A 26,879-nucleotide genomic window follows, 5' to 3' on the forward strand; every position below is an offset into this window, starting at 1 on the left:
TGGTCCTCCTCAAGCCAAAAACCCACCTTCCACCTTGTCGACATCCACCTCAAGGATGGCTACATCAGTACCTCCATCTTCAGGGTGATTTTTCCCGCTGTATACAAATTCTAGGGATTGATCGATGAGAGGATATGGAACAAAAAATGTCTAATTAACTTATTCTGGAAATGAGTGGTTTCCAAGCTGGAGACCATCTATTCAATCATACATTGTTACAGAGATTGTGGTCTAATGTGTGCTGTACCATGCAGCCACATTTGAAAATGGTTTCTATGTGCCTCAATGCATGCCGTAGATGTTCTGTCTCACACGTTCGCATCAGTCAGGCTGCAACTGAACGGTGTCAAAGGCAACATGAATATGCTGCTCCAGTGTGTCTATCTGGAATGGACTCTGCATATACGATACTTTTGAGACGGCCCCATAATCAGAAATTGCATGGGTTGGGATGCAATGAAACAGCACGCCACACAACTGGAACACCTCATCCGATCCAGTGACCAGGTAATACACAATAGAGATGCCTCTGGACATTAATGGTGAAGTGGGCGGAAGCACCATTATGTAGCAGCCACATAACCCTTTGAATCGTCAGTGGCACTTCTTCCAGCAGGGGAGGCAGTTACCTACAAGAAATGCGACTAGTTCCGGCCTATTAGGTGATGTGGAAGGAAGACGGGTCCAAAATATGGTCACCAACTATCCTGCAACACACATTCTGGTTGCATTGATGCTAATGATTTGCTGTCACCACACACATACTATCCCACAGATGACTGTTATGAAAGCTGAAGATACCACTCCCTGTAAAGGTGGCCTCATTTGTGAATAGGATGGATTGACACAGATCCCAGAATTGTGGTTGCTAGTGACAAAACTGCTCCTGATGTGGAAAGTCTGTCACTAGTAAGCCCTGTACATGCTGTATTGGTAAGGGTGGTAACAATTGTGACAGAGAATGTTCCATCTTGCATGTGCTGGCGGGCCAACTTCCTGGTCCTCACACAGCAGTAGCCTCCCACAGTGTTAATCACATTTTCCTCCAAGCCTGACGTCCAAACACTTTGGGTACCTCTTTCATGATTTTCTGCTTCCTGAAACAACCCTGTCTCAGAATGGCGAAACACTGTTGCAAACATTGAACGCTGTTGTTGTTGTCTGCAGGGGTAGGTCTCCTGATACAACCATTCTGCCCACTGCCCATTTCCATTTGCCTTTCCGTAAGTCAGCACCATGTTGACAAGCTCTCAATGGAAATACAGAGCCACTGTGTACAACACTGTATCACATCCAGTACAAGGTGAGTCACCAGGAGAAGTGAATCAGACCAATGTTACCAATTACTATGGTTGGAGAGAGTGCTTGTGGAAGATGTAATAGGAACAGTACCACCTTCCAGGAGAAAAGCATGCATACTGTAACTATGGCTGCATGGTATAGCACCTATCAGACTGCAGTCTCTGTAACAAAGTATGACTGAGTAAATGGTCTCTAGCATGGAAACCATGCATTTCCAGACGTAAGTACATCAGACCTCTTTTGTTCCATATCCTCTCGTTGATCAGTCCCTAGAATGTGTACATGGTGGAAAAAAATCACCCTGTATATCAGATCTATCGCACACCAGTAGTACCTCCACTTTGACAGCTGCCACCCATTTCATAGTAAGAAGTCCCTTCAGTAAAGCCTAGCCACCCATGGCCATCACATCTGCAATGAGGAGCAGCCTCTCTCCAGATATACCAAGAATCACACTGAGGCCTTCACTGACCGAAATTATTCAGCTGGTCTTGTACAGAAACAGATCTCCCATGCCTGGTCTCACCAGTCACCTACTGCCTCCCTCATGCCCACCATCCAGCCACAAAGGAACACTCCCTCATGACTCAGTGCAACCCAGAGTTAGAGCAACTGCATCATGTTCTCCATCAGGGTTTTCACTACTTCTCATCATGCCCTGAAATGAGGAATATCCTGCCTACTATCCTTTCTGCTCCTCACACAGAGGTATTCCACCACCCACCAACCTACACAATATTCTTGCCCACCCATACTCCACCCCTGCTTCCAACCCATTGCCTTATGGCTCATACACCTGCTGTAAATCTAGATACAAGACGTTTCCTGCCATCACACCCTATTCCAGTCCGGTCCCAGGGCATCTCCTAGCCCATCAAAGGCAGGGATACCCACAAAGGCACTTAAGTGATCTACAAACTAAGCTGCAACCACTGTGCTGTGTGCTACATGAGCTTGACAAACCTCATGCCTGTCTGCCTGCATGAATGGCCAGCGACAAACCATGGTCGAGAGACAGACGGACCATTCAGTTGCTGAACACGCTGTCCAACACAATGTACTTGACTTTAATGATTGCTTTACAGCCTGTGTCATCTAAATCATTCCTATGAACACCAGCTTTTCTGAAATTCGCAGAAGGCCACTCTCCACGGAATACACCCAATGTTCCCATATGCCCCTGACATCAACCTACACTTTCCCCTATCCTTCGATTATGTATCCCCTACCTTGCTTCCACTTTAGGATTACACAGCCTTCTATTCTACCAATGCACCCACTACCCTTTTCTCCTCCTCTACTTCCCTCTTTTTGTGCTCCCGTTCCCCCACCCCATCTCTCACACTTCCCAACTGCTCCTAGCAGCCGTACACTGTCCCCACCATGTCCCCGCACACTCCCAGAAGCAGCACTACACTTTCCTCCACCCCTACCCTGCTATTCCATCCCCGCACCACTCCAGCCTTCTTCTTACCCTCCATCACTCACAGATTGCTTTTTCCATCAGGTGCAGTTGCAGTTTGCAGGCCACCATCAGAGGTCAGAGGTGTGGTCACAGTGGTGCACCCAACCACATCTCTTACCTCTGATGGTGGCCTGCGAACTGCAGCTGTGCCTGATGGGAAAAGCAATCTGTGGGAGATGGTGGGTAAGAAGGAGCCTGGGGTGGGGCAGGTTGTCCATGACCATTACATCTGCAATGAGGAATAGCCATCTCCAAATATACCAAAAATCACACTGAGGCCTTCACTGACCAAAATTACTCAGCCAGTCTTGTACAGAAACAGCACGTAGGTGTGTGTGTGTGTGTGTGTGTGTGTGTGTGTGTGTGTGTGTGTGTGTGTGTGTGTGTGCGCGCGCGCGCGCATGCATTCTACTTCAGGACGCCTTTTGGTTGAAAGCTTAAATGTATAGCAGTCTTTCTGTTGTGCCTGTCTGCAACTCCACTTCTCCTCCATATGGTGAGTAGCAATCTATCCTTTTCATAATATTGTTGCCATTAAGTACAGCAAACAAAAATTAATTATTTTTGGCTTGACAAAAATAGCACAAATACGTATAGATTTTCAATTATTTTAAACCTTGCAGATATTTGTTTTCTAACATTGTTTTCACAATACCTCTAGAGACTTTAAATAGAATAATATATATAAAATATAATAATAATATATTTACTGACCCAATAGCCAAGCCAGCAATCTGTCAGATTCCTTGAAGTTTGCATCCCTGTCACTGATAATAGCACTGCAACTGCCAAGAAATGGCCTACTGCTTTCCAGTAGCTAGCATACACATTCCATGCCACTGCACCTGTCTCTCTCTCTTCTTCCTCTATTGTGTGTTCCTCATTCTGTGACATTACCGTAAGATCCTTCGTATCTCCAGTGTCTCCCATGGAGTCAATAGGAAGTACCTCTGATTCCTCTTTTTTAAATTCTTGTCCATCAAGTTCACTCATGACTTCATCTGGTGACCCTGAAACGATTTATTAAAATGCATTAGTCAGTGTAATCAAAGAATAATTCTCTTGGTTAATAAACATATAGTTCATAGACTAAAAAAAAGATAAGAAAGGAGAAACACGTGTAAGTCACTTGACTGCAGGCACAACCAAAATAATGAAGGCTGGATAAAAGACACTGATAGGTTGTAAAAACCTGCATGTACTACCTTCCTCAGTAAAGAACTAAGCTCCACAGTGACCAGGGAGAAGCTCACTTACACTTAATCATTAAGGTCCTATATCAGCAGCATGCCAAAGTGCCAAAATGTGGTACTAGTACTCAAGTTACGTGTGGTAAGTTTTCCAACTTTTTTAAAATCACTTTGGGAATAAGGAGTAAGATGGATGAGCAAGTAAGGCTTTTAAAGAAGAGGAAATTTTGACTATAAATATAACAATAAGGAAGAAGGTGAAGAGTTTCATTTTCAGCACACATTTCAACATTGGGGATAATTTTTTGTTGTTTCTCCTGTTATCAGTTTTTACTTAAATGTTTCATTGCTCTTCTTGAAAATATCATTTGTATTACACATATTAATTATATTTGTGTTGCCTTATACAAGTACATTCAAGAAAAAGCCTTGAATACAAGAAGAACATCACACACACTGTAACACAAAGTAGTATATTATAGGGCTGTCTTTTATTCATCTTTTATGCCAACAAATATAGTTTTTTATCCCATTAGCCTACATTATTTCAAACTCCAATCAAGCCGAGAAAAATAGTTATGGAAAATGAAGTCACATTGTCTACTTCCTTTTCAATCCAGAATATTTGATTCTCTTTTTGTAATTTGAATGACACTGTAGTCTTACTCTGTACATTTATTAACAAACCAATACATGCAAATTCAATTCGCTACTTGAGTGCTGTCAGTACTATTGCTGTCAATAACTACCTTGAATTCATAAAACTCAGTTAAGTGATAACCGACATACAATCATTGTTCCTATACTGGTGAGCTGATTCTGGCTGCTGGCTGGGGGCAGTTGTGCACAGTGCACAATGCCAGGATAGAGTGGATCGAGATGGGGAGACAGAACAGACAAAGGGGAGACTGAGGTGAAGAGGGTGTGGATAGAGGATGAGTGAAGTTAGTGTCTTGGGGTGTGAGTGGATGTGGATGTGGAAAACAATCTCAAAAAACTAACACACCTGCTGTACATAACTAACTGGGACAAATTATTTCAAAAATGTGATCCCAGTGCCCAAACAGTTTATGAAACATTCTACAACTACTTAATAGGTATGTTAAAAGCTCATCTTGTTCCAAAGAAATATCATAAAACAAGAAAGGGTCATTAAAGGGCCTTGGCAAAGTAAATAATTCTAATGAAATGAAGGACCTCGAAGTAATCAGTAAGAAACAGCTACAGAATATAATGTATTTTATAAGTGTAAATATAACCATAGTATTAAGTCTGACGTTTTGCAAAAGCCATCATTACGATGGCTCCACACAAAGAAAATGTATATAAATAAATAAATAAACTGTATAAGAATGAGTTTCAATTGGCTAAACAGAGACACAACAGTGATCTCATAAAATATAGTAAAAACCCCCAACCTGGTCAGTAATTAATACCATTAAAGGTGAAATCAGAAACTTTGTTTCAAAGAAGTATGCCACAGTGAAGTTTAAAATTGTCAAAGAAATGAAAAATTCATATAGTACAGATATTTTTGATATATCAAACAGTTTACTGAAAGAAATAATTAATACCATTAAAGGTGAAATCAGAAACTTTGTTTCAAAGAAGTATGCCACAGTGAAGTTTAAAATTGTCAAAGAAATGAAAAATTCATATAGTACAGATATTTTTGATATATCAAACAGTTTACTGAAAGAAATAATACATTACATTGCAACACCATTAACATATTCTATAAACTTGTGTCTCATAGAAGGTTTTTTTTTCTGATCCTCTCAAACTATCAAAGGTGACTCCAGTCTTTATGAAGGGTAGCAAATCTGATCCAGCAAACTTCAGGCCAGTTTCTTTTATTCCAGTATTAGCCAAAGTCTTTGACGGAATAATGTATCAGCAGATTTATTAGTACCTACAACTAAATGATATCTTAAGTACATCAGAGTTTGCTTACAATAAGGAAAAGTCAACTCTTAACGAGAGACATTTTAGTAGCATTTGAGGACTACGTTCACATACAGACAACCTTATGTGATCTGAGCAAGGCCTTTGACTGTGTTGACCACTCTGTTTTGCTGTCTAAACTTGAGTACTATAGAATATGTAGCAAAATTTAAAAGTCGTCAAATCATACCTTAGTAAAAGGAAGAAAGTGGTGAGTTCAGAAAGTCATCTTTCAAACACACTTGAGGTTCAACACGCAGTGCCACAAGTATCTAAATTAGGACCACTTCTATTCCTTGTACATATACATGACTTACTGGGAAACACAGATGTAAAATCAATAGGTATGCAGATGATACAACTGTAGTGCTTTGAGAATTTCAGAGTAAATTCCAGAACCCCTCAGTCTTCCACCGTTTCGAACACCCAATATTTTAGAGGTGAGTGGGAGAAATGAATACACCCTACTGAACATCGCCTATTTGCATGTGCAGGTAAAAACACAGTTACAAGAAAAAGATGGACCCCGGGGCCGAACGGCGGCAGACAAGTACCTGCTGTACGGTCCACAGAGTTTCCGTATACGGGTAGAGAAGAACAAGAAAAGTTTATGTAGTATTTCGTGCTCATTAGTGTCTGTGTTGATTGTAGAAAGACTAATGAACAATTGAATATAGATTTCTATGTACATTCACATATTGGACTTGCTTGAGACTAGAGACTTTTAACTTAATTCATGTCTTGGCTGTGAATGAAGCAAGACAAATGTACGATGTTCATAAATTAATTGGTTATCAAACCAATGATATCTGAATATGTGTAAACATGTCTAATGTTTAAGGACTAAGTTAGCTTGCAGAATTTGTTATCTGTGGAAGTTGAAAATATAAAGTGATTGAACTGAAAAGTATTCTACGAGTACCCAAATTATTTCAAGGATAGAGAGGTAGTTTAATAAATTCCTTTAACCAGCTATAGTCTTCAGAGAAGAAGCTTTTGGGAGACTGACTTAGCTGATTACCCAGAGAAGAGGATCAGCTACACACAACGTGCAAGGTAACTGACTTGAGAGACATGTGAGCCTTGCAACCCAATACCACACTGTCTCTTGTCGTCCAAAAAATGTTAGAACATGGCAACCCAAGAGACAGGACCCGAAGAAAATGGGAATTTTAAGACAGAAATGGGAGGAAGATATTATGAGTTGCCATAGCAACCAGGTCTAACAAGATGTGAGAACTGTTTCCAGTAATTGTACTGAGTCCAATAAACCAATGGAAGAAAGAGGTGAGTGCAACATAGTAAAAGACGTGAGAAAGTAATAGCGAAAATGAAAAAACTGGAGAGAAGACCTCAACCTTTTGACTAAGAAGATTGGGTGTGAAGAGTAAGCCATCTTCACACACGTATATCGCGCCGGCGCAGTAACCAGCCACCGAAGCTGACTGCACCAGCTGCTGCTCACCAGTGCTGACTCGTGCCCACTTGCTCACGACGACGCTGAAACCAACATTCGGCACTGCCGGCACCAGTACTGTCCACCAGTGCTGATTACACATTCGCTCACCAACGCAGCTAGAACTCTAGGCCAGGAGAGTGAAAAACAATAATTGTTTGGTAAAGTTGAAGGAACTGTGCATGATAAACTGTTAGTGTAGTTATTGTACACAGTGGTGAATTTTCTATAGATGATTACTAGGTCTAAGATCAATAAAATTATGGATCAAGAACAGTAACTAGCAGAACTAGTCACAGCTATTAAAGGGACTAGGGAAATGCCAGACTTGTCTGAATTAGTGAATTTAATTAAAGCCCAGTGAGCAGATTCAGCAGCTGTAAATGCTCAAATTGCTGCTTTAAGAAAAGAGATAAGCTCAGTACACTCTAGATTAGATGCTAAGTTAGATGACCAGAAGGCTGATTCAGCCACTGTAAGTGAAAAATTAGATGCTCAGGGTGAAATTTTAAGTAATCAAAATGAAACCTTGAACCGCCAAGGAGTAAATACAGTTTTATTAAAGAATGGTTTGATTCATTAAATAATAAGGTAGAAAATTTAACCAGAAACAGGATGAGCAACTTCAAGATTTAACTAAAAAATTAGCATTTGACATTGAAGATAAATTTAATAATGTAGTAACGGAACTTGTTGAAAAATTAGGATAATTTCAAAGCGTATGCAATGTTACATTTGATGTTGTAAATCAGAGTTTGCACACCCTGAAGGAGAGTGTTGAAAAACAGGATAAGCTAATTCGTTTTGTCCAATTGCAAATTGAGGCCTCAGTACTCAAGCTGATACTGTGGAAAAAGATTTTAAAGAGAAATTAGCAACATCAGATACCTTAAATATAAGCAGTCTGGAGGAACAAGTAGAAGAGATGATACGCAGAAAGGTGGCCAAGATTCTTCAGATTAGCTTTGGAACTTAATGATATGAAGAAAGGCATAGATAGTTTTTGGAAAGAATTCAAACTTATAAAGGATAAGGTAGACAAAAAAGTTACTCCTTCTAATATGGTGTTAACCAGTGAGGCAATAACCGACCTACAATGGGGAGCAAATTCTCGACTATCCTGGCAGTTTCCAAAATTTAAGACAGACGGGGATGTGCACCCAACTCATTTTCTGAAATGGTTTAACCAAGCCTTGCCGAAACACTGGGAAGACTCAAAAAAGATAGAATTAGTGGTGGATGTGGTTTTTTTCAAGAATATGACATTAAAATCCAGCATATAAAAGGTTTGGAGAATATTGAACCTGACGCTTTGTCTCAGCTACCGGTAGGCATTAAAGAATTAAAGCATACAGAAGAATCCGGTGTAATTTTTCCGATTAATTTTTTCCACTTAACAAGGTGCAAGAAATGGCTCAGAAAATAACAGATAACACCCAACATGATCAGCATTTTACAGATACATTTGCTATGTGTGTTAGGAAGTTGTTACCGCCTAATCAAGATGGAAGGTAGAAGATTATAGGACATAATTTGTTCTGGAGAGACAGTAAGACCACGCAACACTGGTGTTTGTGTATACCGAATTTAGTAGAAAATGAGTTAGTGTGGTACATTCATAAGGGGTAAGGACATTTCGGTGTAAAGAAATGTATTGCACATACGAATAAATTCTATTACTTTAAAAAGCTAGGACATAAAATAGCATTGATCATTAAAACTTGTGAAATCTGTCAGAAAATAAAAGAGGATAACACTCATGTTAAATATAAAATGTATCCAATTATTCCTAAAGCATTACATGCTCTATGTTGTTGTTGTGGTCTTCAGTCCTGAGACTGATTTGATGCAGCTCTCCATGCTACTCTATCCTGTGCAAGCTTCTTCATCTCCCAGTACTTACTGCAACCTACATCCTTCTGAATCTGCTTAGTGTATTCATTTCTTGGTCTCCCTCTACGATTTTTACCCTCCACGGTGCCCTCCAATGCTAAATTTGTGATCCCTTGATGCCTCAGAACATGTTCTACCAACCGGTCCCTTCTTCTTGTCAAGTTGTGCCACAAACTCCTCTTCTCCCCAGTTCTATTCAATACCTTCTCATTAGTTATGTGATCTACCCATCTAATCTTCAGCATTCTTCTGTAGCACCACATTTCAAAAGCTTATATTCTCTTGCTGTCCAAACTATTTATCGTCCATGTTTCACTTCCATACATGCCTACACTCCATACAAATACTTTCAGAAACGACTTCCTCTGCACTTCTGCCTCGACTGACATCTCTGCCCAAACTCTTTGCCTATGAATATGTCTGCTTGTGTCTGTATATGTGTGGATGGATATGTGTGTGTGTGCGAGTGTATACCCATCCTTTTTTCCCCCTAAGGTAAGTCTTTCCGCTCCCGGGATTGGAATGACTCCTTACCCTCTCCTTTAAAACCCACATCCTTTCCTCTTTCCCTCTCCTTCCCTCTTTCCTGACGAAGCAACCGTTGGTTGCAAAAGCTAGAATTTTGTGTGTATATTTGTGTGTCTATCGACGTGCCAGTGCTTTCGTTTGGTAAGTGACATCATCTTTGTTTTTAGATATATTTTTCCCATGTGGAATGTTTCCCTCTATTATATTCAATCCTTATATATAGATATATGAAAGTCCTAGCTTCAATATTGTGTGCAATGCTCAGATAGTTATTATCAAAACAAACAAAAAAAGGAAAAGGAAAATCTAAGTATTAAGTACACAAGGACTAAAAGAAATATATTGTATATTGATTGAAATATAAATTAGTGTTGTATAGATATTAAGGTACATGATGAATATGTGTAAAATATCTCATGTTTGAGATAAAGGGAGAGGTATGTAGGGCTTCGAGAATTTCGGGGTAAATTCTAGAAACACTTGGCTCTCCACTGTCTCAAACACCCAATATTTTAATGACAAGGGTGAGAGAGCCTTTTTACTGTGCCACACATGTCTGTGTGTGGAGGAAGGACAGCTGTCACGAGGAGCCAGGAGCTGTGTCAGACAAGCAGCCCCGACAAGTGGTTACAAGCAGCACCCTAGAAGTTATATCAAAAAGTCAAAGAGTATTTGGATAATGTTCCATGGTGTGTGGTGTTATGAAGATTGTTACAGAGTCCATGAAGATTGTTACAGAGACAGATGAAGCGTGTGTTATATAGAGACTTTTACTTTTATGTCTTGGCTCTGCATGTAACTGTATGAATGTTTAGTAGATTCTGACATTTATCTTGGAACCAGTTGGCTAGCTGGTGTTTGTACAGAATAATTGTTACTTTGGGGCAAGAGTCAAAAATATATTGTTGTTGAACTGACAAGAGCCTGCAAGTACATAATTTATTTCAAGAATATAGAGCTGGTTAATAATATTCCCCTTAACCTGATACAGTCTTCGGAGATGAGTTAAACAGTGAGAGCAACATAGCTGATAACCCAAAGAAGAGGATCAGCTGCACGCACAATGTGTAAGTCAACTGGAAGGGATGTGTGAGTCATGCAACCCAACACTGCACTGCCTCCTGTCGTCCAAGAAAGCATTCAGAGTTCCTAGTCTGAAACTGACTGTCTTGTGACCAAAAACCAGGCCCTTACATATCATAACAATAATAGGTGCTGAAACAACACATTGTTTGAAGTTCAATTTACAGAAATTACAATTAAAACTTAACTCATTAAATTAATGGAATAGACTGAAAAATTACGTCTTTTTAACAGTTTCTTCTACTGCAAGAGTAGGCCAAATTATTTGTTTAAACCATGAAATTAACAAATATCATTAGCAAATAATACTTTTGACAAAACCATTCATTACTTTGCAATTAATTCAGGGCTAGTTTTGCTGACATGTTTTCGAATAGAGCCAAATGATACTTTAAGACTACCAGTATTTCGTCTTCCAAAGGTTTATAATTAGTACAGAATTTATATTTGTTTATAAGTCAACAATAGAATTTAACAATTACTGATTTCACCCTATAATAAAAGATACTAACTGGGAATAGTTAAAATAAATTAGACAATTACATACATAAAACTAAGCACAAAACTAGATCTGGTGTTATATTCTTTAAAACTGAGGGCCAACTTTCTCTTTTATGAAAGATTATATTCACGTATGTTAATGGTAATTAGTTAAAAGCGAAAAAATGAATTTAAGGAGGCAGATAGCAAAACAAGAGGGGAAGTAAAATTATCCCAATTCGCTTCATCACACACCACCTGGGGATTGCTACCTGCCTGCTGGACAGCTAGTTGCTAAAGCCAGGAGCACTTAAGCACATGGTGTAAGTGACATCTGCAGCGGCAACACTACACGAACCCACTTTGGTGTGTACAGATTATGGGTGTTCAGCAGGCAAGTCACAGATTCAGTATCTATAATAGTGTCAGCTTCCACCATGGAGTTGTTAATGCTCCAACATCATCCTGTCAAGACTACCTGTCAGAGGGTCCTGTCCCAGCAGTGATGAGCCGAGGGTCAAAATGGAGCCCTTCTAGTTACCAAGCCACTGGGCATCCGCCAGCACCTGACGCTGCCAACCAGATGCCAGACTAGAGTTTGCTCCCCAGATGTCTAAGCCCCCATTGCCTGCCACAATTGGAGCAGGCTGCCTGAACATCCCACACTCAGCTTGGCTATCTCAGTCTGCTGCATCAGCTCCTAACATAGCTCAGCCACCGGCCAGTGAAGTTTACCCCACAAGGTCAGCCTTGCCTCTGCTGAGTTGGGCATAGTAGCTGAAACGTCTCACAATAATACTTCCCCGCCAAGATCTGTGAGTTGATGTCCATCTTCCAGCACCTGAAAGATGTGGGAATGGGCTCCAAATAAGAGTTGTTGGAAATTAATAAAGGGATTCTACCATTATCAAGTGGCTTTTGACTCACCATCCCGTACCCTCTATAGTAACAACAATGACACTCAATTGAAGAACATCCATTACACAATTTTTGTTGTCTTAATTGCCTAACACTTTGGACTGGAGAGTTATTTTATCCACGAACAACAGGTGTTCACAAGGGGGAGAAGAAGGAGGTGGAAGGGGGGGGGCACAGGGGGGGGGGGGGGGGAAGGGAGTACTACCCCTCTCTTGGAATTTGGGACACAGACTTTTTTTGTAAATTGAAGAATCCTCATGAATTTCATCTGTGCTTCTACTAAGCTACTGGTTTGGTTTATTCTGACATTATGTTGCAGAGCATGATCAAAAATACTGTGTTGTTTGCAATTGATACATAATTTATGTTTGTTTGCCTGTCATGCTGTTTGGCAGAAAATTGTGACACTTCCTTTCAGTGCTATCGTAGAGTGAAGGTGGATGCGAACCTTAGTTGAAAAAAGTAAAGCTGAGTCCCTAAACATATCTCAATCATTTATTTGTACACAGCTTTTATCAAACTCCAGGAAATCAAAATAAACATGGTTGCAGTATAGCTGGCTGACATCCCTAGCCTGTTCCCAGAAAGGGCATCATGTCACGTCTGTCACGGCATAACCTAATCAAATTGCCAGTAAACCTTTTATCCATGCACAGCCTAGACTGTGGCAGCTTGCTGAGATGGCAATGAGTTAATTTATACAGCAGGGAGAGTGTAGTAGTTGCTGAAAGACACAACTATCTTACACAGTAGGATTGCTTTTCTATACTTCATCTATGGACCTAAATCCGTCAGTCTGAAAGAAAACACTAGAAGTGAAAAACAAATCTACAACAAATTTTCAAGTTCATAAAATGCAATTTCTGGAAGTTGATATATCTTCTGATTGAGAGAGTGGCAGTATCACTTAAGACACAGAAACAGAATCACAAAATTTTAAAACACAGTAGCAGGTCTGCTCAATTATGTGTCAATTTGGCAACATGAAGACTGTCTTGTCTACAAAAAATGATGTGAAAATTGGCTGTTTAATCTCTTCTAAACGCTGTCTCATGGAAGACAGAAGAGAGAGATATAAGATTTGGTAGTTCATGCAACAAACCATTGTTAAACATTTTCCCATGGTCATTTATTGGCAGTCAACAGGTTCTACATACATCAGTAATGATACAGATACCTGCATTGGTTGTAGAGTATCCTCCACATAGTACTACAAGGTGCATCACCTAGTACAGCAACATGTCATCTGCTGATACTTGGATCTTCTTCAATAGCCTCCACAATATATTTTTCTTGGTTGTGCATACTAACGAATCTGGGTCTACCTTGATCTGTAATTTTTTATGCTATAGCCAGACTGCCTACTAGAGACTGTCTTCTATCTGGAAAAGTGTTTTGGTACAATCTCCTGTCTATTTCCATTAAGGTGGCTTTTATAAAAAATCAAATTTCCCTCTTAAAACACGAACATCATATCATGGTTAAACAGGACGCTTGTCTGTTAACTCAGTTCAATAATGCTACATACTTAAAAAGTCCAAGATAAACAGTCTTCGACACATCTCCTCTGAGGATAATATGAGTGCATAAACAGATTGACTCACATTCATATTATAACAAAATGAATTTTACTAATTGATTACAAACATTAGTTGTTGAATTAACATTGATCACATTGATCACTGACCTTAAGCTTTAATTATGACTCTAACAAGTTTTGGACATACATTTATGTGCGTTTTACTTACTTTTCTATGAACAATACACCACCAATATTTGTGAAACTATCTGCGAAAGACTCTGCAGATAGTTTCAAACTATTTAAATTATTTTCTGCTTCTCCATTTTAGAGAATCACTAGCCAATGGTATTTTATGATTGATTATTTCTATCGATACCCATCGAAATTACTGCAATAGTTCTGTGCTTTTGTATTTAAGAATTTTAATTTACAATGTGGGGATAATGTTACTTGTATATGAGTAAAGCTATCCATTTTAAAAACTTCATACTTTCATTTCCTTAGTTGGTGATCCTTTATTACTTGGTATACTTATTTACGAGAGTTCAAACTTTAATAGTGGCAACTATTTATTTACAGCTCGTACAAAATAGGTACGTGTTTGAAAGTTTTACTGACCTTCAGAGTAGTCACCAGCATTGTGTATAATCCATTGCCAGCAGTCACAGGATACTCTTAGCAGTGCCAGTTGTGTTGACAGTTCCAGTGGCGCGGTCTATTGCCTGATGAATTTGTAGAAGTTCTGAAGTGAATGCCGTGAAGTGTTTCCTTCAGTTTAGAAATCAAGTTGAACTCATGAGGGGAATACAGTAGGTGGTATAACACTTAGCAGTTCCATCAGTCAAACAAATCAGTAACAGCTTGCTCTGTATGTGCTAGAGCATTGTCCTGCAAAATGACAGTCAGGTTCTGCAGATAGTGTCATCACTTCTGGTCGAAGGTTGTGTTCCAAAAATGAACAGCATAGAGACAGAGGTGATGACACTTTCTGCAAGACCTAACCATCATTTTGCAGCACAATGCTCAAGCATGTACAGTGCAAGCTGTTACTGATTTGTTGGACTGCTGGGGCTGTTAAGTGTTATACCACCTACTGCACTCCCCTGACTTATGCCCTAGTAAGTTCAACTCGATTTCTAAACTGAAGGAAACACTTCACGGCATTCGCTTCAGAACTGCTACAAATTCATCGGGCAATGGACCATTCCACTCGAACTGTCAACACAACTGGCACTGCTAAGAGTATCCTATAACCTCCACAGTGCTGACAACAGGTTATACACAATGCTAGTGACTACTTTGAAGGTCAGTAAAACCAATGCTTGTGACTACTTTGAAGGTCAGTAAAACTTTCAAAGACTTATCTATTTTGTAAGAGCTGTAAATAAACAGTTGCAACTATTAAAGTTCAAACCCTCATATATACGAATATATTATAAAATCATCAAGTTAAATAAAGTAACATCAACAATCATATGAATACTGCAAGAAGATCTATTTGGTACATACAAGGATCATCTAAACACAGATCAGAACTTTATTCATTTGATTTGTGCAGAGACAAGAGTAAAATGCCTTGCTGGAGAATGTAGAGTGGCTAGCCTTGCACACAACAAACATACTCAGGTCCATCATTTTGTTATTGGTGTCAGTGAACAGGGAGTACCAGTGCCTAATGTGTAACCTGTTACTATTCATTTTCTCACAAACAAAATTGCGTAATCAAGTGACACTCTGAAGATACTCCAAGCACAGTTCAACAATGCTTCCATGAGTAACACCCAGGAGTGCAGTTAGACCCAGAAGTTTCAAAATAGTCGCAAGGTGACTGCTGCATTACTGTTGCCAAGTCCACCTCACAGATAAGGATAAGCACGAATTATTTAGAAACAAAAGAGATGACTCACCAAAAGGCAGAAGTGCTGCATCATAGATAGGTACTTAAACAAAAAGTACAGAGCTTTGTTAGGTTTCAGAATGAACTTCCTTTTTCAAGCTTGTAGGAAAAAAAAACACACACACACACACACACACACACACACACACACACACACACACACACACACACACACACACACACACACTATTTGGGGGGGGGGGGGGGGGGACAACAGCTAATTACCATAGGTTTAGGCCAGGGAGGCTAACAGGAGTAAAGATTGTGCTGCAAGGATAGCTCTCATCTGCACAGATCAGAAAAATCTGATGGTAGTGGGGAGGATCCAGATGGCACCAGTTGTGAAGCAGCCACTGAAACCTCGCAGGTTGTACCACTGGGTAGTCCACCTCATTTTTGGCAGCAGTTTGGCGGTGGCATTCATTCTAGTTGACAGCTGGTTGGTAGTCATACCAATGTAAAAGCCGCACAGTGGTTGCAGCAGATCTGGTATATAACATGGCTGCTTTCACAGGTGGTCCAGATGGGGTAGGATAAGCCTGTGACGGGACTGGAGTAGGTGGTGCTGGGTGGGTGGATTGGGCAGGTCTTGCATCTGGGTCTTTCACAGGGATATGATCCCTGTGGTAGGGGACTGGGGGTGGGAGTGGCATAGCAATGGAATAGGATGTTCTGGAAGTTGGGTGCATCACAGGACATAACTTTGGGAGGGGATAAAAGTATCTTGGGTATGATGTCCCTCATTTCAGGGCAAGATGATAAATAAAGCCCTGGTAAAGGACGTGGTTCAGTCGTTCCAGTCCCAGGTGGTATTGGGTGACAAGGAGGGCGCTTCTTTGTGGTTGGTTCTTGGGATGGATGTAAGGACCAGATGTGTGTATGAGGATAAGGTACGGGAGAACTGTTTGTGTATTAGGTCTGGAAGGTATTGCTTGCCTTCGGAGCCCTTTGTGAGGCCTTCAGCATACTAGGCGAGGGAGCTCTCATAACTGTAGATGCATCTGCCATGAGTGGCCAGGCTGTATGGAAGGGATTTTTTGGTGTGGGAGCAGTGGCAGCTGTCAAAGTGCATGAACTGTTGGTGATTGGTGGACTTGATGTGGACCAAGGTGTGGATGGAACTATCTGAGAGGAGGAGATCAACATCTAAGAACGTGGCACAATGGGTGGAGGAGGACCAGGTGAAGTGGATGGGGAAGAAGACATTGAGATTGTGGACGAATGAGGATAAGGTGTCCTGGCCTTGAGTCCAGATCATAAAGGTCATCAATAAACCTGAAGCAGATCATGGGTTTGGCAGTTTGGGAAGCTAGGAATGTTTCCTCTGGTTGGCCCATGAAGAGACTGGCATAGGAAGGTGCTATGTGGATGCCCATGGCTGTGCCACGAATTTGTTTATATACCTTCCCTTCAAAGGTGAAGGAGTTCTGTGTTAGGATGTAGTTGATTAGGTGAACAAGGAATGAAGTGGTGGGTTTGTAATCTGCAAGGTGTTGGGAGAGGGGTTCAATCACGGCAAGGCCATGGGTGTGAGGGATGTTGGTGTATAAAGAGGTTGCATCAACAGTGATGATTAGGGACCAGGGAGGTAAGGGTGTGTGAATGGTGGAGATCAAGTGCAGGAAGTGGTTCATATCTTTAATGTGGGAATCTAGATTTTGGACAATTATTTGCAGATGTTGGTCAACAAGGGACAAGATTCTCACTAAAACCAGCCACAATGGGGCACCCACGATTGTTAGGTTCGCAGACTTCAGGAAACATGTAGGAGGTGGGTGTGCGATCTGTTGTTTGGGTGAGTAGGAAGATCGTTTCACAGGAGAGATTCTGGGTAGGTGGTAGGGAAGGATGCATGAAACAAGGACAGGGTAGTAGGGTAGTGAATGGCAGGGCTTTCACCAAATGACTTGGCAGCGGCAAAACAAAGTGTAAGTATGTTAGAGGGTAGAACATATAAGGGATAGAGAGAGGGACACTTCCCTCCCTCCCTGTCTTCCTCTTTGTTGTGACAGTGCCACGACATTTAACAGTGCCGCCACGACAGTACGAGCAAATGGCGATAGAGGCGCCCTGCAACTCGGCTGAGCGCGGGAGTGCCACCTAGCTACGAACGGAGCCGGCCGCATGTCACGGCACGGCAGTCAAATAACAGATACTGAGTTGTCATCATGTAACGAGCTATAGTTCCTAAGTGAGTGTGTTTGAATATCCACGCAATTATTGGTGATTAAAGGTTATAACACTTTTTGGTGACGAGGTCGGATATTTTCACTGCATTGTGGATTTGTGTGTTCGTGACAGGGCAGACATGGAACAGCTTATGCAAGCGCTCATTGAAAACAAACACAGCTGACGGCTGCTATTCAGGCACAACAAATACAGGTGACTGCTGCTATTCAGGCGTTGCCAACGTCGTTTACTCATCGTCTGTCTTCCTCTTCTCCGCCTCCATTCCCTCCATACGAAGAGGCCGCTGAAGACTGGGAGGATTATGAGAAGCATTTGCGGCAACACTTCTTGGCTTTCGGCATTGTCGAGGCTCCTATGTGTAAGTCGTTATTTCTATCTTGGATTTCCCCACAGATCTATCAGCTGCTATCTCAGTTAGCCCCTCTGCGGGAACCTGCCTCTCTGTCCTTCCAAGAAATGTGTGACTTATTGTCTAACTATTACCGAAAAAACACCCACGTCGTTGCCGCCCGCATGGCGTTGTACCGATGTCGTAAACAGCCCCATCAATCTTACCGGGCTTGGCCGGCGGAACTACACGGTCTGAGTAGGAAATGTCAGTTTGTCACGGACACTCATCATGAGTCTTATGCTGATTCATTGGTTAGGGATGCTACTCTACGGCTTGCTCCTGATAAAGAAGTTTGGCAATGTGCCCTACAACTGCCAAACCCGTCGTTGTCGGAAGTTCTAAGCATCGCTCAATCCTTTGAAGTGTCTCACGCTGCTGGCGCGCAAATAGACGCGTGGTGTGATGTAGGCACTGTACAGTCAACTTTCGACATGGACAATGTGCCTGTTTCACAGGAGAACGAAGATGTGGCGGCGGTTCACTCGCGTAAACAACGTCGAGTTGGGCCACAACGCTCGCAGCGAAAACAGCAACCACAGAAGCAGGTTCGTTCCGCACTTCCTTCTTGTCCACGTTGTTTCGTACAGCATGACAGGGCCGCGTGTCCAAAACGTTGGGCCACGTCTAATTCATGTAGGAAAAAAAACCACATTGCTTCTGTGTGTCGGTCCCCTAAATTTCCTGTCGACGAGGACGAGGCATCGGACATGGATGTTAACTGTGTGCTTTCTCAAACAAATAAGTTGTTTGTTACTGTTTGTGTTCTGGATAAAGACATTCGCATGCAAGTGGACACTGGCTCTGCAGTTAACTCTCATTAATTCTCGCACGTATTTGGAGTTGGGCTCCCCTCCCTTGTCTCCAGTTACGCGAAATCTGAGAACTTATAATAAACAGAAAATTCCTATCATTGGCCAGTTTGATGCTTCCACTGCCTACAAGTCTGTTGTTAGGCCCCTCACGTTTTATGTGGTGGATCATGCGAGCACTGAAAACCTATTCGGTTATGATGCTTTCCAGTTGTTCGGGTTCTCCATTGATGATGATGTGCACCTCATATCTGAGGATATTCTGTATCAACAGCCGGATAGATTGTGTTCTGAATTTTCGTCCGTGTTCTCTGCTGGTCTGGGTCGTGCCAAGGATTTTGAAGCCCACATTACTCTTAAACCTACAGCTCGCCCTAAGTTTTTCCAGGTACACTCTATTCCGGTGGCGTTGCGTGCACCTGTCAAGGCTGAGATAGACAGGTTAACAGCTTCAGGGATTCTCCTTCCTGTTACCTCCAGCAAATGGGCATTGCCAATCGTGGTGGTTTCTAAACCAAACAGGAGTCTGCGATTGTGTGGTGATTTTAAAGCCACTGTCAATGCTCAGAGCCTCATTGATACTTATCCTCTTCCCCGTCCTGAGCAGTTATTTACCAAGCTCGCTGGGGGCCAGTTCTTTTCCAAACTTGACTTACCGGAGGCGTACCATCAGTTGCCATTGGATGCTTCTTCCAAGGAATTTCTCGTCATCAACACTCCTTGTGGGTTGTATCAGTACCAGCGGTTACCGTTTGGCATCGCTAGCGCGCCGGCCATTTTTCAGCGGTTTTCGGAACAGCTCATGGCTTCCGTTCCCGACTGCATAAACTATCTGGATGACATTGTTGTCATGGGGGCCTCCACTGAGGAGCACCTTCGCAATTTGCGTTCACTGTTTCGGGTTACGCATTCGGCTGGGTTGAGGTGCAATCTGGGCAAGTCACAGTTCTTCCAACCCTCCATTGTGTATCTTGGTTTCCACTTGTCCCGTGAGGGTATACGTCCTATATGTCAGCACGTTGCGGCCATTAACGCTCTACCCCGGCCATCTACAGTCAAAGAACTTCAGGCGTTTCTTGGCAAGATTGCTTATTATCACAAATTCATTCCATCTGCAGCAGTGGTAGCTCATCCTCTGTATCAGCTGTTACACAAAAACGTCCCTTTCTGTTGGTCCGACGAGTGTGAGCAGGCTTTTGTCCACCTGAAGGCTCATTTGCAGTCGGCACCTTGTCTTGCCACATTCCGTCTGGGTCAGCACTTGGTTCTGGCGACTGACGCGTCACAGTATGGCCTAGGGGCTGTTCTCGCCCATCGGTATGAGGATGGGTTGGAATGACCCATCGCCTATGCTTCCAAGACCCTCAACGATGCACAACGGTGTTACTCTCAAATCAAAAAGGAGGCGCTCGCTATCATTTATGCTCTAAAAAAGTTCAGAGTTTTTTTGCATGGTTCTACGTTTCACCTCATCACCGACCACAAGCCGCTGGCCTCTCTGTTCAGCCCATCGGCGTCGCTTCCGGATAAGGCAGCTCACCGCCTGCAATGTTGGGCCTTATACTTGTCTCGCTTTCACTATGAGATTCACTATCGCCCCACGGCCCAGCACGCCAACGCTGACGCATTGTCGCGATTGCCGATGGGCCCCGGCCCGGTTTTCAATCGTGATGAACTACTCTGTTTCCACATTGATGAGGAAGAACGTCGTGTGGTCGAGGGTTTTCCACTTACAGGTTCGCAGGTCGCGTCGGCTACTGCGCGGGACCCAGTCCTGCGTCAGGTGATCGGTTTTGTTCAACGGGGTTGGCCGGACAGGACCAAGGGCTGGGCATCGGATCCCCTTCGCAACTACCATGCCTTGCGCCTTCATCTGTCTGTTTGTGATGGTGTTGTTCTTCTGGCCACAGATGGCGCATCCCCACGGGTCGTGGTGCCAGCCTCTCTTCACAAAGATGTTCTCAAACTGTTGCATGAAGGCCATTGGGGTATTTCTCGGACTAAGTCCCTGGCCCACAGGCACGTTTATTGGCCCGGTATTGATTCGGACATCACCCACATGGTTGCTGCGTGTGGTCAGTGTGCTCAACAACTGGCTGCACCTTGTACAATGCCCTCTCCGTGGCCTGATCCGGCGCAGCCATGGGAACGGGTGCACACTGACTTTGCCGGCCCCTTCCTCGGTACTTATTGGCTATTGTTGATTGATGCCTTCTCGAAGTTTCCGTTTGTTGTTCGATGTCCGTCGCCCACCACTGCGGTGACAACGCTGGCTTTGTCCAAAATCTTTGCGCTAGAAGGTCTTCCATCCATGATCGTCACGGACAATGGCCCTCAGTTCTCTTCGTAGGCCTTCCGTGATTTTTGTACTGGACAAGGGATTCATCATGTTACAGCACCGCCCTTCCATCCACAATCGAATGGGGAGGTTGAGCGCCTTGTCCGCACTTTCAAAAGCTAGATGAAAAAATTCCTTTGTGATTTTTCCACAGATGATGCTCTGCTGCAATTTCTGAGTTCTTATTGCTTCACGCCTCTGGGTGATCGCAGCCCTGCTGAACTCTTGCATGGCTGCCAACCGTGCACTCTACTGCACCTGCTTCACCCTGTTAGGCCTTGTGCTGTGTCCCCTAGTGCGGGAAAATACTCGGTGGGTGCCGACGTATGGGGACAAGGGTATGGATCTCACCCTAAATGGATTCCAGGGGTGGTCAAGGATTTTCGCAGCCGCCGGCTTAGTGAAATACGTATGGACGACGGCATGGTTGTTCACCAGTATGACCAGATGTGCCCACGAGTGGTGGCCACGCCGGTGCCACCGCCCCTTCCTTCACCTCCACCAGCCCCAAAAACCAGTCCTGTTGCTGCTGCCGATCTACTGTACATGTTGATGCAGCCGACATCGCTACCGCTTCCGAGTACACCGGAACTGGCCCCAGTCGTGACGCCGCCTTCTCCGGGACCCATCTCGCTGGAGCACACCCCCAGGTCCACGACACCTATAGATGCTGCTCCGGAGTTTTCACCCATCATCTCATCCAGGAGCCACATTCCACACACGAGCTTCCGTCCTGGACATTTTCGACCATACTCTCATGTCTCTCCGCTGGATTTTCTCAGGGCCTCACAAGAGGCCATGGATGTCTCCGCACTGTCCATGTCTCCAAGGAAGTGAGGGTTTTTTTTTTTTTTTTTTTTTTTTTTTTAAAGGGGGGAAAAGTGTTGTGACAGTGCCACGACATTTAACAGTACGCCATAACAGTACACACAAACGGCGATAGAGGCGCTCCGCAACTCGGCTGAGCACGGGAGCGCCACCTAGCTACGAACAGCGCCGGCCGCATGTCATGGCACGGCAGTTGAATAAGAGACACTGAGTTGTTATCATGTAACGAGCTATTGATCCTAAGTGAGTGTGTTTGAATATCCACACAATTATTGGTGATTAAAGGTTATAACACTTTTCATCACCACCTTCCTCACTCTCCTCTCCCTTTCTCTATCCCTTGTACGCTCTACCCTCTAAACCCGTTTCATTTAGTTGTGCTGCTGCTGAGCCATCTGGAGGAAGACCTGCCATTCAGTACCCTGTTGCCCCCTACATGTCTCGTACATCCTTCTCTACCCCCTTCCTCAGCTTCATTTACCCAGGCAACTGCTTTCAGTAACTGATGCTCAATAATCAGTCTTGCTGCTACTGCAAGCCTGTATGTTTGGGTGTCTGTGTGGTTGTGTGTACTTCTAGTAGAAGAGCAAGAGCTCAAGAGCTAGCATTACCTACTTTTTATTATGTGTTTCTGTGTGCCGCACACCACTCCTCTGTAGGTAAGTGGCTCCTCCCCCCCCCCCCCTTTTTTTTTACATATTTTTCCATCCAGAAATTTCCATTATTGTTATACAAATAAAACTGATACTACAACCAAAAATAATGCATGACTTAAGTTTGAAGTTCTCTTCCTAAACTAAGATGATTTTTTAATGGATTCGAACAGAAAAGGCTATCCCTGTCACTGTGACCAATTTGACAGCTACTGTGGTTACAGGTATATACAAAGGCCATCCATTCTAGTGTTAACATGATCTTTCAACATAAATTTCCAAAAGATCTCAGTTTAAATATTTTAAGTGACCATCAGCTACGAGCACTGCCACTAGGTACATGGATACCAGGTGCAAATTATTTCCACTGCCTGCATTCTTTTCTGCCGTATTCTCAATGTCCTGACCCATGCATGACAGAAAATATGGTTCAGGCCTAATGGAGCATGACAGAAAATATGGTTCAGGCTTAATGGAGCTACTACTCAAATTAGAAGGCCCTCCTGGTTAAGTTTTTTTATCAACTTAAAGAATAACTAAATCAACTTGAAACTGTTCTAGAGCTACTTTAAAATGAAGGTTCTGAGACAAAACTGAAACCATTAAAGCTGATATTGTAGTGTATGATTCCTAGTATCATCACATGGAAGACGGTGAAGATACCAACTGTCGACTGTAACAGTACATCATTCAAGTTCCATGCCATAAAAAGTATCAAGTTATGATTTGTATGTAACTAGTACACATGTGGAGATCTGAAGTTATTTTTATTTGAGTCAATTATCATGCCATGCAATAACTATATTTGTTTACTGCAGTTACATTTTATTTTATTGCATATTCTGAAGTGTATTAACAGAAATCTGTAAAAATGCAGAACTATTACATACAATCTTATTTTCGATAATGAAATGCAAAATTTTCCTCACTGCTTTCAAATTAAGAGTGTAGCTATGTTACTGCCTTCAGGACTTTATTCACCTGGTTTCTCTTTCTGGAATTATATATTTATACATGTACATAATATCTAGTGGTGAAGCACTTACTCATAGTAATTGGTTACCAGTCTCCAATTAATATTATATTCACCAAACCTGGAGAGAGAGAGAGAGAGAGAGAGAGAGTTAATGCTTTGCTGCCCTTCTGTCACCATAATATTCACTGACCTAACGAAGATGCAACAGTGATGGTGTCATGTGTATGATGTAATCACAAAGCAAGATTGTAAGGTGATTTGTAAAGGTATATTATTGTCTACAATGGCAAGACAACAGACATTGTGACTTCTGTCTGCAGAACAGTTTGTTGCACTACACAGTGCTCAAAAGCAAATATTATATACAACACCAGTAAAAACTGAAGAGATATAAGAGACTAATGGCTGTTAACAGGTCCCAACAGAGGGCAATTGTGTACAGATATACTGTACAAAAGGACTCAAGTACAATCTCTCAACATTTGGGAGAAATACATACTTAAACATATTGACGGAACAGGAGAAACTGTATAAGGTTAATATACAACTGTACCAAGTTGGAATGAGAGACAAACTGATTGTAATGATGACAGCACAATTCAGATGAATGTTTATTGATGAATGTCCTCTGTACCCCACCTTACGTAGTCTATGGACCATATTCAGCTTTCATATCAAGCATCTGTTTACTCATCTCTGTGCTGTTGTTATTTGTGGTATTCCTATTGGTGCCATGCCACTTTACTCATAGATATGTACCACAGTAGTGTCTCATATCACTATTTCCATGAATGATTTTATAAAGCATTGTTTTGAATAAAACCAGTGAAGTATTCGTTGTAATGTAGCAAGATGGATGCACAACAACACATAGTATTCTTTTTCCTTTGCTCTTACTTGTGTGTTTCTTTATTCATTTGCATTCAGTTTCTCATTACATCTAAACCACTTCCAACTCCAGATTATTACTCTGACTTCTCATTTCATTACACTCTTTTAACAATTTGGTTCAATGAAACGGTCTACACTTACATCCTTACTAGCCCCTTCTCCACTGATATGATCCACTAACTTGTGTTACAACTTACATTCCCACCCATACACCAGTTTCTATTATTATGACTTGTAATTTCTTCTCCTCTCTTGGCCTAAACTTTAAGTGCTTTTCCTGTGGAAGAAGTTATAAGTTTTATTTTTCTCATATTTAAAGAAACATTCCTAGCACCTTAGTGGAATAATTTCAGAAATCTCAACAAACTCTAAAATCAAGAAATTAGACGATTTATAGATACCCTCTCCAACAAAAGGAATAGTGTTGTAAAAACTGTATTTAAAAATTAACTGGATTTATGTAGGGCATTTCTATATTGGCACACACTGGAATGCGCCAAAGTGAAGAAATATGAAGACAAATACCAAGAAACAACAACAGAAACTGAAATCATACTAACCAAAGGAGCTAACACGTCCTCCTAGTGCCAATACAACAACTGCATCAGCACTGGTCAGGTAATGCACATGGTGTGTGCACAGAATACGTGTCTTCCCTTGAAGAAGTCCGAGAACACAATGCTGGAAAATGTGTGCTGCTACTGGCACATCAACTGCTGCCAAAATATCATCGAAAAGATAAATATCCATGTCCTGTGAAAACAAAAGTGAACATGAGCTTACTGATAGATTGAAGTAACCTGATGTGATGAAAACTACAGAAGCAAACTGATTAATTAAGGATGATGATTAAATGAAACCTTTTTCAGGTCTCAAACATCTATGATGTATCTATGCAGACTGAAGTGATGAATTGAGACTTGTACCAAGGCCAGGATTCAAACCTGGGCGTTCTGCTCTTTAGGCAGATGTGCTATTCACTATGACGCCATGCCACAATGCCTTTGCACAACTGCCTCCCTCCGCAATCCAAATTCCCACTGACAGCTCAGCCCACTTAGTATTCCCTCTAAACCCAAACAGCATTGCAGAGACTCTTCAACTGTATTGGAATTTGTCACTTCAGTCTGCATATATACATCATCGATGTTTGAGACTTATAAAAGGTCTCTGGAACCAAATAGCTTCATCTGACTAAAAGCACTTATGCCTGGGTGTCAAGCAGGAGCCCCCATTTCACTCAATGCTGATGTATGAGGAGGGAGGCAAGATAGGGCACTCTGTGCAGTTTTGCAAAGCCTACGTGCCAGGGTAGAGTAGTGGTTAGAACATCCACCTAGTGAGCAGAAGACCTAAGTTTGAATCCCAGCCTTGGTACAAATTTTTATTCATCACTTCAGTCTGCATATATACAACATAAGGAGGATGTTCACTAATTGTATCAATCTCTCACTTAATTCACCATAAGGCAAAAGATCAAAAAAGCAAATAACAGCTGGACAGAGGCTTCTGAAGCATTTATATCCATTTTTTCAAAGTCAAAGTTTCTTAAATTCATTAGTGCAGCTGAAGAGGTCATCTCCATACTTGCTACTAAAGGGTGTCTTCTACACCGCCCTCATTCCCACACACACAGAGAAGTAATTGCTTCTTCCTGATTATTTTCTGTTAAAATACAATATAGATATTTTAATATATTTTAATTAGTTCTAAAAAATTTCTTGCTTATTGAAGTATCAATTGCTCTGTATTAATGGACTAGAAAGACATTAAGTTGTTTACGTCAATGATTTGTTACCAGCTAATGCAATGGTTTAGATAAATATTTCAGTACTTGAACTGGAGAAAATAATCAACAAATTCAATATTAGACAACCTAAATTCCGTATGAGGAGGGCTACAAGCAAAAAAGATTTTGATTTTTTAATCTCTTACCAAGACATGTGAAAACAAGCAATTTATTCCAACTAGGAAAAAATAAAAACTTGTGCTTTGTCATTAAATTAATCAGACTCTACAATTTGCAATAGTTTGAGATTTCACTACTTTAACTGCTTTGCACACATTTACTACTAAAAGAAATTGCTTAATATCTGATTTCATATTATAAAATTGAGATAGAACA

The 26,879-nt window shown here is 41.8% G+C and overlaps 1 protein-coding gene across 4 annotated transcripts in view; it reads right to left on the reverse strand.

The window, feature by feature from the left end:
• Positions 1 to 26,879, reverse strand: part of LOC124595298 (ATP-binding cassette sub-family C member 10) — a 365,583-nt gene that overhangs the window by 156,157 nt on the left and 182,547 nt on the right. For all 4 annotated transcript variants that reach the window (XM_047133987.1, XM_047134004.1, XM_047133995.1 and 1 more), the window contains 2 exons: positions 25,315 to 25,507; positions 3,482 to 3,777 (listed from right to left, as the gene is read on the reverse strand). In XM_047133987.1, the coding sequence (XP_046989943.1) occupies positions 3,482 to 3,777; positions 25,315 to 25,507 (489 nt within the window). The remainder of the gene's footprint in view (positions 1 to 3,481; positions 3,778 to 25,314; positions 25,508 to 26,879) is intronic.

The sequence above is a fragment of the Schistocerca americana genome, chromosome 1 (assembly GCF_021461395.2).
Source record: "Schistocerca americana isolate TAMUIC-IGC-003095 chromosome 1, iqSchAmer2.1, whole genome shotgun sequence".
Taxonomy (NCBI): Eukaryota; Metazoa; Arthropoda; class Insecta; order Orthoptera; family Acrididae; genus Schistocerca; species Schistocerca americana.